Consider the following 15,163-nt stretch of genomic DNA (forward strand, 5'->3'; position numbering starts at 1 on the left):
GGCTGCTCTCTTCTCGGCTCCGGTGTTCCACTTTCCCTCGAATATCATGGCATCACAAGCAGTAAAATTCACCCATCAGTTGGCTAACAACGGCTCAACGAACCACTACCAGAGCGGCATTGAAGCTGAGTAGCGATGCATTTCTGAAAAATCAGAAAGGCGGTGGCGGTGAGGAACTTGACCATAAGAGCTCTCGCAATGATTATAATCTCAAAATGGTCCCTACTTAGACCCTCACTGGGCTACCAGGTGTTCCGAACGCGGGCTGACCCCCTGATATGCCACTCTAGGTACCTCTTGTCCTCCGTCGGCACGACAGTCACCATCCGCGCCATGAAATTTACGTGGGTAGTAATGCAATACTCTTCTTGAGGCCACGAAGTCTTAAAACTCGTCATCGATCATAGTCAAGTTCGCTTTGCTCAATAACCGACCGCCGCTCACATTCAACCGTATAGCCAACTTCGAATTTGGAACTCTCTTCTCCTAGAGACTTATTCAACGTTGATTCATCACGACGATGTGCTACAATCTTGCCACGCCAGACAACGCTGTACAGTGATCGTTGACATCAGCCAGCATGCCTCTAATTTCTATCTTGGTCTGGTCAATGAAAGACTTGAAACACGAAGATTTCGAGCCGCCTTGTTGTGCCATTCTGAGTAAGCACCTTGTGCTCATTTCTGTGCCTGTAACTAACCCAAGTAACTGGCAGCTTGTATCTCTCATACCTGCTCTCCGAAAAGCCATCGCGGAGCACTAGTATCCACTGAACTGGCCCATACAACTCGGACAAGGATGAATCAATCAGGCAGGTTGGAGAAGGCGATAACTCTCGCTTATGCTGCACTAATAACGTGGCAATAATATATCGGGGTTATAAGGACGCACAGCTGTTAGGGGTTATGGGATGAGGGGACGAGAGGCCGAGAAGGAACTAGGCTTCTAGTTTGGGTGTTGAGACATGTACGCGGATAGATCTACGAAAGATATGTAGACTGGAGAGCAGGACGACTTTTGAAACTGGTGTATTGAACCGGGCTACAAGATTTGTTGATGTAAAATAGCTCGATCTCAGGCTTGGGCCTTCAGACATTTCGCTCCGTCCTTATCATGATGCCCAAGCAACACAACACAGGATGAAGTTCAACAATGCTCTGGGCTGCCTCTCATCACAGATCATGCTTCCAACTTCTAACACGGCCATAGTAGCTCGTTCTAGGGGGCGATGAGGTATTCGAAGAACATGAACTTGGGCAAAAGAATTCTCATCAATGATCCCTACTAAGTGAGGTGAGGAGAGAATACAAGTAGGAGATGTCCGCCGGCGGAAATCGAGGGTGGAGAAAACCCTCTGGTCCTACTTTTCAATTTGCTCACCCTCTGCCCTGGGTCGGCGATCGCTGCTGCCCAGACTAGGTACTCGAAGCTCTGGCGGGAAGGCTGCAAACTAGTACCAGGTGCGCGTTCCCACGTTAAAAATAATTTCCCTTTGGGATGGAAATACGAAGAGACTCCCTTAGAGAATGTCCGAACCACCCGCACCCTTATTACGAAAATCGAAGATGAGCAATGTCTTATAACCCTCCTTCGCCGACTTTCGGTCATCCAGCGCGATCCAAATTGGAGACGTTGGCCGAGCTTGCGAAGGATAGAAAGTGTCTTGACATGGCCGAGCTGGTGTGACATAAGATCAAGGCGTTTGCAAAACAGTATATAAGAGACAAGACTACCAGTGATCGCTATCAGTCTATGACAGATTTATTGAAACCAAAGCCAACCTGGGATATGCTTGAAAACAAGGAAAAGTGTAGCCTTGGAAGTTAGTAATCGCGAAACGTCGGAAGAGGACAATCGTTTACTTTTAGTATCCTAGGGCGTTAGGTTGCAGCTGTTTTATCTCTTAGCAATGGTACTACGAGAGGCACGAAGATCCCCTGGAGGTATTTGTGCATGAAGCACCATTTGAGAAGGGTTGATTCACCCCACCATTTGTTGCAAACCTTTTTCATTCTGAATTCCCCATGGCGTGGTCGATTGAGAATCTTATCAAGCATGCCTTACCATTCCGTCCTTGTGAGATTGCCGAACCAGGCCGACGTGTATTCCTAACAATGTGGGTAATATTTCGAGAACTCCTAATTAATAATTCCAACCACTTTACTGCTATGAACGAGAATATTCAACGGATTGAAATAGCTGTGAGCAAAATTTAGCAGAGACCAAAGCCCATCCTATTGTCTCGTCATCTCCGCAAGGTTATATTAACCGTGGTCTTTTCCCGATCTCCAAAGTCTTGGAACTCCAAATCTCGTCTAGACTAAATCAAAACTTAAAACCCTAGGTTATCTTAAACGGACCGAAACGTGGATTTCCACGAGATAGGCGAAAGTCGTATAATGAGTCTTCTAATATAGCTTTTTACACCCATACCCAGAGGAGGCGTCGAGGAGCGTGGCTCATGTAAGAACGGCTCTTAACTACACAAAGACAACCTCAAGTGATTCTTCGGACATGCTTTTCCAGACTTTTGGCAGTTCCTCGCCTTGGATCCTCTCCACAAGAATGTACGCCCTGTTTTTGTCCAAAAAGGAGCAACACACCTCTATTACAAGAGTGCTTCTAACGGCAGCTAGCGCTACTCCAGTACGGTCCGGCTTTAAGCTGGCATACTTTGTAGGACCGCTATCTATACTTTGTACTGTGTATATACGTAGTTGCTACCAAAAGCCAAAACATAATAATAAGTGGGGGCGGTCGATGACTTTTGACGGCTGCCTCCGTACGAACAAAACAAACGTAAGGATTGTGTAGTAATTCTACTTCCGCCCTTCACTGTAAATATTTGAAAAATTTGGGCAACAACGCACCCTCAGAGCGCAACCAAGTCTCAACTTCGGAAAAGGAAGTTCCAAAGGTGAGGGTCTTGCACAAAAAACCCGAAATATCAGTTGGAATCCAGGCTGTCAACAACACCGGGTGTTCCTGTACAGAATTTGATGAATGATTGGTTCAAAAGCGCACTAGCACCACCCCAGCCACTCGCATTATCTATTATCCGTTATCCATCATCCAATCATCCCATTATCCCATCTCCGTTAGCCTCACGGTCTCCAATTTCCCGCTTCATCAACATCTCCCTTAACCTTCCCCTTCTCATCGCTTCACCTGCACCCCACTTTAGCTTTACGCGTATTTTGCTACCCTTTGTCTCTTGTCTATCATTCTACTTGTACTTGTATGAGAGCTCTGTAATGCCGTCGGCGTAGGATTGGAATCACGTCGGAACTCGTCCTGTGTTTCACCAGGCATACATACATGGAACAGTCACCCACGTACCCGCTCATTCTACTACCCCTGGCAGCTTACAGCTCTTGTCAGGGACTTCGAAATCGCTTCGAAATCCTCTCGAGAAGCTCTGTAATGTTGTCGGCGTAGGATCGGGATCACGTTGGAACTCGTCCTGTGTGTCACCCGGCGTAAATACATGCAACAGTCACCCACGTACCCGGTCATTCTACTACCCCTGGTGGCTTACAGCTCTTGTGCCTGCGACACTGGTACAGTACGTAACCCTTCGCCTCGTGTGCGTGTGCGGTTGGAAACTTATCGTCGGAGGCTTGCAGACATCGTACGGTACGTATCCCCCTCCACGGTACCTCCTAAGGGTGCCTCTTTTGCATATATATACAGATACGTGAGACATGCCCGCCAACCCCCATGGCGCTGTTGTTGGGGCGCAACGATTCAAGTGTTCAGTTGTCGCTGTCTGTGACGATGCAAGGACAACAGGCGCTATCAATTCCCTCGATGTGGGCCAGTCATTCGAATTTCACGCAATATACACACCACCAGGTGCGGTTCTATTCAGGCTGAGCATCGCCCTCAACGACAAGACAACCCTCTACCTGCAGCTCCCGCCCGACCACATCTCGTCACTTAGAAAGACTACTTGCCACAAAAGCGGCACCACGCGCCCATCGTGCTTTGACCAGGTACGCTGTCATCTAGGTCATGGATCCTTCACGCGTCTCCAGTTCGACTTGCTACGTGGCGACGGTCTTGTCACGCCGGCTGGGTTCATTCTCGACGGCTATGACATCTTGTCGCGACAAAAGTTCCTATCAATTGCCGCTTTGGCCACCGCCTCGACATTGTCCCTATACATGCCACGCAATATTATGACAAATAAGATATATCAGGGCTTTTACCAGTCCTATCAGTGTTATCAGTCCAACAAAGCAAACTGGGATGAATCAGTCGCGCGAGCGTCAGATCTTCGAAAGTTTTATAACGGCAGAGGCGGTGCACTTTGCAGTTCTGAAAGGTGTTCGAGTTTGGTACTCGAGGCAGCCGCTGCTACAGTTGCCGCTAGCTCTCCACCAGACTACCGCTCACTGCCAAAGTGCGATGATATCGAGGGGCAGGGGTCTTTGTTACCAGCATCCCAACAATCGACGGTGTCCGAGTCGGATGATACCGTCGCTGTCGCCACTCCGCCAGGATACGATGACGATAAACCACCGGCTTACGCTGGCCGTGCCAAGAAGCGTAATATCAGCAGTGATGATGATGATGACACGGCCAGTCAGCTCCGACATGACAATGCCAGAAAACCGAAGTTACGGGTATCCAGGGCATCGTCGCAGTCCCACGACCCATCCACAGATTTTGTCTGTAGACTAAAAGCCCTAGAGACTCGAATGAGAAGCCAAGAAGAAGAACTGAAACAAGTTCGCGCAAACCTAGCGGCGCTTCAGAGTCAAAATAACGATCTACAAGAACGTCTTGATATTGCCGAGAGTGACCAAGAGAAAACAGTAGAGACAGTTGAGCTTACAGGCATCCATACTCGTGAATTAGAGCAGGATCATGAGATACTCAAAGGGCAGGTGTCCGACATTCGTCAGGAGTTTGAGGACTACCAGGTCACGGCAGGTGATGACGTAGAGCGCTGGGTTGATGAGAATTTGGGTGATTCACTGGACAAGTACATTGAGCGATATATTCAGCAGTACATGGAAAAAAAGGCGGTGGACTTCGTGGCTGGTTTCAAACGAAAACTCCGCAGTCTTCTTGATGACTAGATATTATGCTACCTCCTCTTCGGCCGATATCTGGTTGCTAACGCGACACCTGATTGTTGATTGTGTCAGCACAGGTCCTCAGCATCCTCAAATCTAGCCTACTAATCGGACTGATTATATATTTGTTACTCATCAACTTTTCACGTGCTGCAGCCACTTTCGAGAAAGCCTGACCTGAAAGTTGCCAAACAGTTGCTGAATTGTTTCGTGACCTGAAGAACATAAGATAACCAAAGTCAGGAGTCGTATAACGTGATCCTTTACAATCTGCTGGCGTCGCAATGCAATCTTCTAGATGTCTGTCTATGTACAGTAGTGATCCAGGCTTCCTGACTAGCTTCGAAACCTGTGGAACAAGTCAATGCCCAATCAAGCAGGGTCTTGGTAAGAAGGCCACATTGTCTTCGGTAGCAGAGTAATTGTTCTAGTATAGAGATGAAGACAGGACGCGTGAGTACAACTGAATCTCATCTATCCTGGTTGCTGTGTCCTGCTGCATGGTCACTACAGATTAGTCTACAAAAAGATCTTCCTCCCCGACGCCTACGGCCTTGAATGCTTAATCATACTTGAAACCATAGCTTACGAGGTCTCAACCTTCACAGGAGGAACAAAGTTGTGGTGGCATGCATAGTCTTGCCTGGCAATATTGTAAGCGACACCGCCTTCTGACGCCTTATATTGACCGCATACATTTCTTAACTGATACTATAGCTGTTCTAACCACTGTAAAAAATTGCGACGACAGGAAGTATCAGATGCCGGTCGTCTCCAAAGCGGCGGGTTAGTGATTCGCGAAGATGATAAGGTAAACGACTGGGCTAGTCGTAAGTTGCTCCCCATACTGGAGTATATCCCCAAAACCTCCTTGCTTATACGAACAAATCCCGATTGTTGAATCATCCTTGTCCACAAAATATAGGGGCCGACGAAATCGAATACTCGAAAAAACAAAGAGTTTGATTTCGACTTTCGATCTATAGACCCTTCCACCATCTTGCCACGCGTCAAGGCCAGCCGCCGAAGTCAGTTACCCAATTGATGTCAGGGTCGACCACACAGTCATCTACTGACATATCCTATGTGGGTTTTTCCAACACTACTATCAGCTGGTGCCCTTTCAAATCTAGCCAGCAAGATAACGCAATACTAACAATTTTAGTCTCGAGCCCACTTTCGACTAAGTGTCGCCGGTATTTACTTTGGTCCATGTATGCACATCATCCCGTCGATACACGCATATCAGTGCGTCGTCGACAGAGATGTCGCGCAGCCGGTTCTAAAGAGCCCTAAGATTGACTGCATATACCAAATCAACACCACGTACAAACTCTCGATCTCGAGCATCTGCGTTGTGAGAGTGGAGATACTCCTGCTAGGAATGTTGATCCTTGAACTATGCATCCAACTATCGCGAGATGTAGACGCTGCTTTCTTTCTCATATTACATAGTTATGCGCTTTCAACTATATAGGCCTGCATCAGAGGTCCTGTCGTGTGTCATGTATGACTTCCATCCATCAATGGAGCTTTCTCATAAATCCGCCTGGGACGCATGTCGCCTCTTTCGTGTCGGATCCTCGGTGTGCCTATAATCCGGAAAATCCATCAGTAATCTTTGGTGTGGTCCTATGGGATCATCGAGTTCATCGTCTGACCTTGTCTCAAGTATTGTGTCGTCTCCGATCGAATCCTCGGGGAGGTCACGAACAGCTGTATCCGGGTACTGAGCGAGAGTCTTCTCGTCCAGTCTGTGTACAACCCAAACCATTACCAGCATGGCAAATACCACAACGATCATGGCGATCGAGCCTCTTTTCCAGTATGGTGCGTCCGAAGCTGGATAAAGAGCAATTCCCCAAAAGGTGTACAAGCATGTGGAGGCCGCATTCATGCAGTAAAGGATGATTGCCCGGACTGCGTCGTCTCCCCCGCGCTGGCAGATGATGTTTGCCCAGCCGAAAGAAACTGGGTTTACCATATAGGAAGTTCCGGATAAGTAGTAGGCGAAAAAGGTTGCTGCGAAGGGGGCACTGGGTATCAAGAGTATGACAGCCGATGTCAGTTGAAAAACACAAACAACAATCCCCATGGGAACTCTCCGTCCTGTCGCATCGATATGGACCGCAGCCAGGAAATTCGACACGATACCTACTGCTTGTATTCCGAGAGGATTCGTGTTGATCTGAGTTTGGCTGAAATGATCCTGATGATACTTCAGCCAGAGAAGGAACAGGTTCTGCACAACGAATGCTTCCAAAGCTCCTGTGACGACCGCGAAGAGACACAGGATGTACAGCGCTGGCGAGGAGAGCGTTCGCGCTGCCAAAGACCAGGGGCTGATGTCGTGTCCATCGGCCTTCTTGGGTGGGAGTCGTAGTAGAGCAAGTTGGCGCTCCGATTTGTTCAGCCACGGCGCTCGAGTAAGCTCTGGGGTATCTGGGAAGTAGAAAAAGCCCATGACCGCGATGGGACACGTGATGATCCCATTGATGAGGAACACCCACTGCCAACCTTTCAGGGAATATCCCCCCATCCCATTATAGATGGCTGTCATCATGATGCCTGCGAACATGGAGCCGGCCTGACCAGATGCTGTGAAGATGGCAGTACGCTTGGCTATCTCCCGGGGCTTATACCAAGACCCAATAATGTAAATTGTTCCACTATATGTGCTAGCTTCAGCAAGCCCCTGCAGGAAACGTACAACACATAACTGGGCGTAGGTTGTGCATGCCGCAGTACACATGGTCAACCCGGCCCAGACCAGCACCATAGATGGCAGCCATATTCGGGGCGCGATCTTTTGGATAATAACCCCGTGTGGTATTTGTCCAATCACGGAGCCAGCCGTGAACATCGCCAGCACCACATTGTAGTTGCTGCCTTCTAGATGGATGTCTTCCTTTAACCCCGCAACGTAAGCATTTGCAAAAGCAGCTCTGTCAAGGTAGTTGAAGAAGTAGCTCAAACAGCAATATACCAAGATGAAGAAATCTGTGGGCATCAGCGACAGTCTACTGAAGTTGAATCCAGATTTTCACCAACCGAGCTTCTGAACAAGCCATCGTTCTTCTTTGCTTTGGGCTTCATCCCCAAGCATGAACACTCTGACGCGCTGCACTATTGTCGTACTCTTGGAGCGACAGTCGGTGTCCATCTTCAAGTCGACCGCGAGGGCGCTACTGGCGTCGCAGTGAGATCGAAGGGCTTGCAAGTAACCCTTGAGATCTTGGTAAGCCAAAAGGTGTGAGACATGATAACACTCCGTCAAATTCGATTATCAAGTGGTTGCATATCCCGTGGGAAATGCCAAGCGTGGGGAGAAGCAGTGTCATTTAATTGAATGCACACTGATTGGCCCAGTTTCGCCAAGCGGCCAGAAATGTGGTATTCGGCCATCAAGGTGCTTTTTTCTTTGAGGTATTCATCCAGGCGCTACGTCTGCACTTACATAAACTTAGTACCGAATATATTATATGCAGCGATACCATGAGAGTTGGAATGCCAGTGCTATAGACAGATCAAACGCATTTACCTGCCTGGCTACCAGAGCAGCATTCCCAACGTCCTTCTCCCGCCTGAGGCAAACCTAGCGTGCCCCCACAAATGGATCCATATGTAATATAGTTTGGACAAACCTCAGCCTTTTGAGAAATACTCTTGTTGTCGTCGATATTCATCATGTCCGCCTTGCTACGATGAACTGGTCGTCTTCTAAACCAACAACCACGCCTTCTCATGAGCACTCGTCCATTTTCCAAACCACCAATTCTATTTTCACAACGTCCAAAACTCGCACTGCCGCCTTTTGCTCTCGGTCCAGTCGAAATTGTCTTGAGAACGCATTGTCCATATGCGTAAAGAGTACAGTGGAGCCGCTCTATTACAAGATTCAACGTGGTGGCCGCTAACTATGCTCGGCCTTCAATGCCACCAGCCATTGTCCATACAACCCAGAGACAAGTCATGAAGACCGCTTTAGCTTCTGTCGTACATAACACCCAAATGTTGACTGCATTATGATGACCAGCGCGAACATCAGGTACATTAAAGACCCTCGAGGGTGAACCCATCCAACGTTCCCGTCGATGGCACTGATTGCGAATAACATAAAATCCGCTGAGCCATGAAATAACACGGCATCTCGAATTACAACAAACAAACTCGTCGGCTGATTGTGATAGTTTTCCTGAACGGCATTGATACCGACCAGCAGGGCTGGCAGAGAGTGACCGGTAGAACCAACAACCACACGTTCAGCAACTGTTAAGAAAAGCTCATTTGTAGGCTGCTTCTCTCGGACGGCAGCATACACAAAGCCAATGTTTTCAATCGTGCTGAAACCCAAAGCAGCCGCTACTGCCACTGTGAGGAAGTCTCGTTGCTTCGTGACTCGACCATAGCGGCGTGCCAAGTTCAACGCACAATACTTCATGTACTCCTCGATAAGCCCTGCCGTGATGAAAGCCAGAAAGACCAAGTAAAGCCAATATCCCCACCGGCCGGCCATTTCTCGCCTCCTGGACAAAGTTTCTTCATCTGCCTCCATTAAAATTTTCTCACTTTTTCCGAACTCTTTGAAATATGTATCCAAGTCGGAGCCAAAAATGACGACGGCGAAGCCATAGGAAAGCAAAGACTGAAATACAACGACAAGAGTTGTGCCGATAGTTCCAGTCAAGACATAAGTCCAAATGAGTGTTTTAAGATCTGCCCGCTTCGTTACAGGAAAAGACTGATTCACCCAAAAGAGGCAGAACGTAGGTGCCAGAAGGACAGGCAAAAACGCAGCTTTCAACGATGAAGTGAACAAGAAAGTGAGACCCAAGCCTGGCAACACCGCCCAAAGAAGAGCAGTTGTAGCCTTGGATGATGCTTGCGGAGATCCGCTCTTCATCGTGGCAGCACCATTCGCAACAAGCGCTTCATTTCCTGCATACATTTCCTGTTAAGGCGCGTTGGGGATAGGGGATCAAGGCACCAAGTTTGTAAATATGAGTTGTAATGGTGGAATGCTTTCCAGAAAGAGAAATTCTGGGCTGGGGCTTTTGAGGGCTTGCTATGGTGCTAGGCGCTGAATTGGTCCGTCTTACAGGCACTACGTCGTACAGGCACTACGTCTTACAGAAGGACCATTATTAACTGCATGTCTTGGTGAACCACAGGAAACTTATGATCGCAGGGGACCTCACCTCACTTACCTAGGTTCTGTACAAATCAAAGAAATTATGGCATACAGTGATTATTATTACACTGCATATGAGTTTATTGCGACTATGCTTTTCCAATCGGCGCTTTACCAAACCTCAGCACTACTATTTCATGACAAGTAACTCTGTAACATTATAACCATAATATATAGAGCAACCAGCCGGACAACGGCATATCATATGAATAGACAAGGTTCAGCGTGATATAGTCTATAAACCCACGTGGCTTTCTGGTGATCATGTGTAGTTAGATGTGCACAGCCAAAAGTCCCTGCAATTATTCTTAATGAATATAATGCGGCCTAATGACATAAGTAGAAGGCATGACGCAACTTACCCGCTAGACACGCGTCTGGTTATGAAACAAAATTTCAAATGTAAGCAGTTCAAAGCACTGACGAAAGCTTTTCCTTGTCAAAAGATAGTTTCTTCCCAAACAAGTGCCGTATGCTCATGCAAGACAACCCCCACGGAGGAGCGGGTTCTCTTGAATTTTTGTACACTATGAACAATTCAACAATTACGAAACAGTAAAGTCACACGCGAAGCCTTTTGGCCACAACTTGCGGGCTGGTACGGCCTTGAGCGAAAGGATCTAGATCCGGAAGCGGCTCTCGCCAAGGAAACAGTGCCCCCCCCCCCCCCCCCCCCCCCCCCCCCCCCCCCAAATGCTATAATCATAGTCCGTATGGCGCCGTTTGGATAAAGGCCACTTTCGCGGAGTAGGCGAAAATTGTCGACATCTATAGGACTGGGTGGGGTATTCGGAGGTGTGCATGGTTCATTCTTACACGCAGAACTTCTAATGTAACTACAAAGTAAGCCCTTGCACACTCGAAGTGCCAAGCTCCGGTTAAACACATATAGCATGAACAGGCGCAGAAAGTCAGGCTGACATGATCTGGTGGATGCTTCAAAATCGCGTTTGGATTATTCAAGTCGTTGCAAAGACAGCTGATTCCTTCAGTTTCCAAACATCAAATTATCTTCTACTTAGCCATGCTGGAACCATGTATCCAGGTTTGTGGGACCCCATTAGGTTGCGGAATTTTGGCTGGTATCGTGTTCTTAAAGCATTTGAGTCTCATCAGGAGAGTCTTACCAGTAGCTGTCATCGACCACAGCATAATGCCTTCTCGATAGATGATCACAGTACGGACGCTGAACTCGAGACTACATCACTAATGACAAGGTCGCGGCTATCATGTTCCACATTATATTAGCCACCAATCCTGCCGATTGTCCGCCAATACACCCACCAGTCCGCTCTCAACTCGTCACACAGGATCTGTTAGAAAGAACAAACAACAAATCAATATTAAGCTGACAAGTTCGGAGCCAGCCGGCAATTGTAGAGTAGAGAAATGTCCAGTCCACTACACACGCTAACCCCACCGTCATCGGATATTAATGGCGGTTAATACGTTCATAGTCAGCGGGACCTTTAAGAACTAGGCAATATTCCCCGCTTCACAAACTTGACAAAACTCAAGGGATCTGCTGCGAGCGCATCGCGCGGGGGTGTAAGGAATTTCTCCTCGAACACAAAGAATCGCTGTATAGACCGTAGGGTGACCATCAAGGTTTTTCTTGCATTGCCCTTTTTGCTACCTGTACACTATACACAAGCACTAAGACCCATTGGTCCGTATACAGCACTAAAGATGGCCTCGAAGCTGCACAGTGCCCCGCCGTTCCGTGCGGAGCACATGGGCTCGCTGCTGCGTCCCGAAAACCTCTTGGAAGTGCGGGCTACAATCCGCGACAAGGGCATTTCTGAGGAAGAGGCCGGTTTGCCGCCAGTCGAGAAGGCCGCTGTCAGTGATGTTGTCAAGTTGCAGCGCGACTTGGGTTTCAAGGCTGTTAATAGTGGCGAGTATAACCGTACCCGATTTTGGGGTTTAATGGTATGTCATTTGAGTTGACTGCTTGTCTTTTTGTATCTGCAGTAGTGTTTCTTGAAACGATGTCGAAAACGCGCATGGGACTTGGGCTAACTCTAAATAAGTGGGATGAGTTCGAGGGTACCGAGGTACTCCAAGAAGCTGAAGCTTCTATGTTCAGACTGTATCACCCCGATGTCGTGAGTCTGATCGAGAAAGACAGAAAGGTTATGCCAGGTGACTCCGTCATTGCGGGAAAGAAGCTCTCCCACAGCCCTCAAAAGTCCAAGTCCAACCTACATGAGTTGAAACTCGTCCAGGCTGCGCTGCCGGAGAGTGAATGGAAGGACATCAAGCTCACCATGATTACCCCGGCATGGTTTCACATGAGATACAAGCAGGGCAAGGCCTACACCCCTGAGGCTTATGCAAATGACACCGAGTACTTTGCAGATGTCGCCAAGGTCTACCAGGCTGAGCTTGAAATGCTCTACGAGGCTGGCCTACGTAACGTCCAGTTCGACGACCCCGGCATGGCTTGTAAGTAAACACCTCGGTTGATTGTTTTTCTTTGAACCTTCCTAGCTGACTTGAATCACAGACTTCTGCTCTCAAAAGTTCCGTCAAGGATGGGAAGAAGACAAGGACAACACCACCTCTGTTGAGGATCTCCTGGATGCTTACATCAAGCTGTACAACGACTCTATCAGCAAGCTGCCAGAGGACTTCCACACTGGCATACATCTGTGCCGCGGAAACTTCATTGGCGGTCGCCACTTCGCCGAGGGGGCTTACGACATCATCGCAAAGAAGCTCTTCGAGAATCTAAATGTCAACACCTTCTACTTGGAGTACGATACTGAGCGTGCCGGTGGTTTCGAGCCGCTCAAGTATCTACCTAAGAACAAGAATGTCGTTGTTGGTGTCATCAGCACGAAGTTGCGCGAGCTGGAAGACAAGGAGGCCACGAAGCAGCGCATCTACAAGGCTGCTGAGTTCGTGGCCGAGGGCAGCGGCGAGACAAAGGAGGAGGCATTGAAGCGAATCTGTCTCAGCCCTCAATGCGGTTTCTCGACACACGAAAGCGGATACCCTCTGAGCTTCGATGACGAAAAGAAGAAGTTGGCACTTGTGAGGCAGGTTGCCGACGAGATCTGGGGTGAGCCTTAAATCAGCATTATGCGGTAACAGAGCCGTGATATATCCAATGACGGGAGTAAAGGAAACGGAATGACGAAGCAACAGACAATTAAGAAAAGGAGAAGAGAAAAGAAAAAGAAAAAGAACTACTGACCACTTCAGGATGAGTTCAACACTGTATCCAGAAGCCTCGCTGTACATATGTAGCAAATACTTGAGCAGGAGACAAATTGTGGCCATGAATGAGATTAAAATTCAGCTATCTTCACGATTCACTCTAATAAAATGATTATGCCATATCACTGTACTTTTCTCTACATCTCCGCCAACGCCAAGCCTATCTTCTTATGTCTGGTTAGCTCACTGGAGGTGAATAATCCAGCCATCACCTTCGCGCTCCCCCTTCGCATTGATCCCGCCCCAGAGTACCACGTCACGTTTGTTGGCGAGGACATCGCAACCAAAGGAACTTCGTGGCCCCGGATGGACTTTGCCTTCAGGCTCCGGCAAGTCTCCCGGAGGCGCCACCTCAGCTTCGGCCCAGCTAAATGTGCCAGTATCATAACCAAGTCTGGATCGGATGGCGTCCTTGATCTTGGCGGGTTTGATTGCTTCGGAAATCGTGGTGGTGCGTTGAACGCTGAGCTGACTTGCGGGGAGTTGAAGAGACCAGATGTCGCTCCATTGCAGTGGTGGCCCTGTTGATGTTTCAGATAAGCTGCCGGGTTGGCGGTCGCCAAGAAAGTACAGCAGGTAGCTACGTCCAAAGCCAGTTGTAACATGAAGTAAACCACCGTTCTCGCGAGGTCTAGGCCCTGGAACTAGCGGGTTCGTGGGAAACTGAGTTGTAACCCAGGTGGGCGGCTCATCGCTCTGTTCTGAGCTCTGGCTGGCGATGTCGAGGTGGTAAAGAACGCTGCTCAGCCCATCAGTAGCAGCGATCAGATACAGGGAGCCCTCAGCGAACGCTGCGCTAGTAGTTGAGACTGGTGCATTGGGCAGTCTGGCCCAGGTTTGACTTGAAAAGTCAAACTCCCACACATCTGTAAGAGAGGTGCCAACCTCGTCGTTGCCTCCATAGAGCAAGAGGTTCTCACCGTGAGGGAAGATCTTGGCCTTGCTTCGGCGTGAGGGTGTCGTCGTTGAAGACGCAGGCGAAGCAGCTTTCCAAGCAGATTTCTGAGGGTCGTAAAGCCAGATGGTCTCTTCCTGCAGGACCTTTCCGGACTCGTCCAGGCCACCAAACACGACAAGCCGACCACCCAGTGCGCAAGCCGAGTGGCCAGTCCGAGGGGCTGGAACCTGGGTGCCCGTTTCGAACGAGATAGCGGGAGTAAGGTGATAGTCAGACTGAGGTTCATCTGCTGTAGGCAGAGCGAATGAGTGGATGTCGTTGGTCGCGATCTTCCCCGAATCCGTCTGGCCACCAAATATGTAGGCTCTGTCGCCTACAACTGTGAGGGTGTGGTTCGACCTCACTAGTGAATTACTGATGATAATCAATTCAGATCCTCATTCTTGCAGCTGTCACTGAGAACCTACCTTGTGCCATCCGCAGCAGCAGTCGCGAGCTGATTCAGCGTAACTTTCAGACCATTGGAAGGCTTTCCGACAGCGTAACTTGCGGCGCCGGCTTCAATTGTAGTTGATAAGACTTGTTCAGCCGCTATTGCGCCTGCTGCGACCTCGGCCATTGTGCTTATGACTTATTTATATGCTTGAACGTGTCTTGACTTGGGGTTCGGTAATGTGGTGATTTGACTCTGGTTGTAAGGTGTAGGTAACTTTTAAGCTTCAGCTGCGATGTTGATGTTGTCTGTTAAGAACAACATGAAGCCTA

The 15,163-nt window shown here is 48.7% G+C and overlaps 5 protein-coding genes across 5 annotated transcripts; 2 read left to right on the forward strand and 3 right to left on the reverse strand.

Moving 5' to 3' along the window:
• Positions 1–3,704: 3,704 nt before the first annotated feature.
• BKA67DRAFT_541920 (uncharacterized protein) lies at positions 3,705–5,087 on the forward strand (the record flags this gene model as incomplete). The annotated part of the gene is made up of 2 exons (XM_046101016.1): positions 3,705–3,995; positions 4,038–5,087. 2 exons carry the CDS (start codon positions 3,705–3,707, stop codon positions 5,085–5,087), a joined length of 1,341 nt encoding a protein of 446 aa, XP_045951438.1.
• A 1,534-nt stretch (positions 5,088–6,621) lies between these two features.
• Positions 6,622–8,247, reverse strand: BKA67DRAFT_527380 (pantothenate transporter liz1; the record flags this gene model as incomplete). Its single annotated transcript, XM_046098849.1, has 2 exons — positions 6,622–8,084; positions 8,136–8,247. The coding sequence occupies 2 exons, from the start codon at positions 8,245–8,247 to the stop codon at positions 6,622–6,624; spliced, it is 1,575 nt and encodes a 524-aa protein (XP_045951439.1).
• A 332-nt stretch (positions 8,248–8,579) lies between these two features.
• On the reverse strand, positions 8,580–10,079 carry BKA67DRAFT_586479 (uncharacterized protein). Its single transcript, XM_046104256.1, has one exon. The coding sequence runs from the start codon at positions 10,030–10,032 to the stop codon at positions 9,055–9,057; it is 978 nt and encodes a 325-aa protein (XP_045951440.1). The 5' UTR covers positions 10,033–10,079; the 3' UTR covers positions 8,580–9,054.
• A 1,590-nt stretch (positions 10,080–11,669) lies between these two features.
• Positions 11,670–13,584, forward strand: BKA67DRAFT_586480 (5-methyltetrahydropteroyltriglutamate-homocysteine methyltransferase). The gene is made up of 3 exons (XM_046104257.1): positions 11,670–12,207; positions 12,309–12,723; positions 12,785–13,584. The coding sequence occupies exons 1-3, from the start codon at positions 11,965–11,967 to the stop codon at positions 13,351–13,353; spliced, it is 1,227 nt and encodes a 408-aa protein (XP_045951441.1). The 5' UTR covers positions 11,670–11,964; the 3' UTR covers positions 13,354–13,584.
• Positions 13,585–13,683: 99 nt separating this feature from the next.
• Positions 13,684–15,017, reverse strand: BKA67DRAFT_527378 (uncharacterized protein; the record flags this gene model as incomplete). Its single annotated transcript, XM_046098848.1, has 2 exons — positions 13,684–14,812; positions 14,866–15,017. 2 exons carry the CDS (start codon positions 15,015–15,017, stop codon positions 13,684–13,686), a joined length of 1,281 nt encoding a protein of 426 aa, XP_045951442.1.
• Between the last annotated feature and the right edge of the window lie 146 nt (positions 15,018–15,163).

The sequence above is a fragment of the Truncatella angustata genome, assembly GCF_020726525.1.
Source record: "Truncatella angustata strain MPI-SDFR-AT-0073 chromosome Unknown BKA67scaffold_12, whole genome shotgun sequence".
Lineage (NCBI taxonomy): Eukaryota > Fungi > Ascomycota > Sordariomycetes > Amphisphaeriales > Sporocadaceae > Truncatella > Truncatella angustata.

Excerpts from the sequence above, each read along its gene's own strand:
- BKA67DRAFT_586479 (XM_046104256.1), bottom strand. The coding sequence starts at position 10,032 with ATGTATGCAGGAAATGAAGCGCTTGTTGCGAATGGTGCTGCCACGATG.
- BKA67DRAFT_586480 (XM_046104257.1), top strand. The coding sequence starts at position 11,965 with ATGGCCTCGAAGCTGCACAGTGCCCCGCCGTTCCGTGCGGAGCACATG. Across the intron at positions 12,208-12,308 it reads CCCGATTTTGGGGTTTAATG|TGGGATGAGTTCGAGGGTAC; the intron begins GTATGTCATTTG and ends ACTCTAAATAAG. Across the intron at positions 12,724-12,784 it reads CGACGACCCCGGCATGGCTT|ACTTCTGCTCTCAAAAGTTC; the intron begins GTAAGTAAACAC and ends CTTGAATCACAG.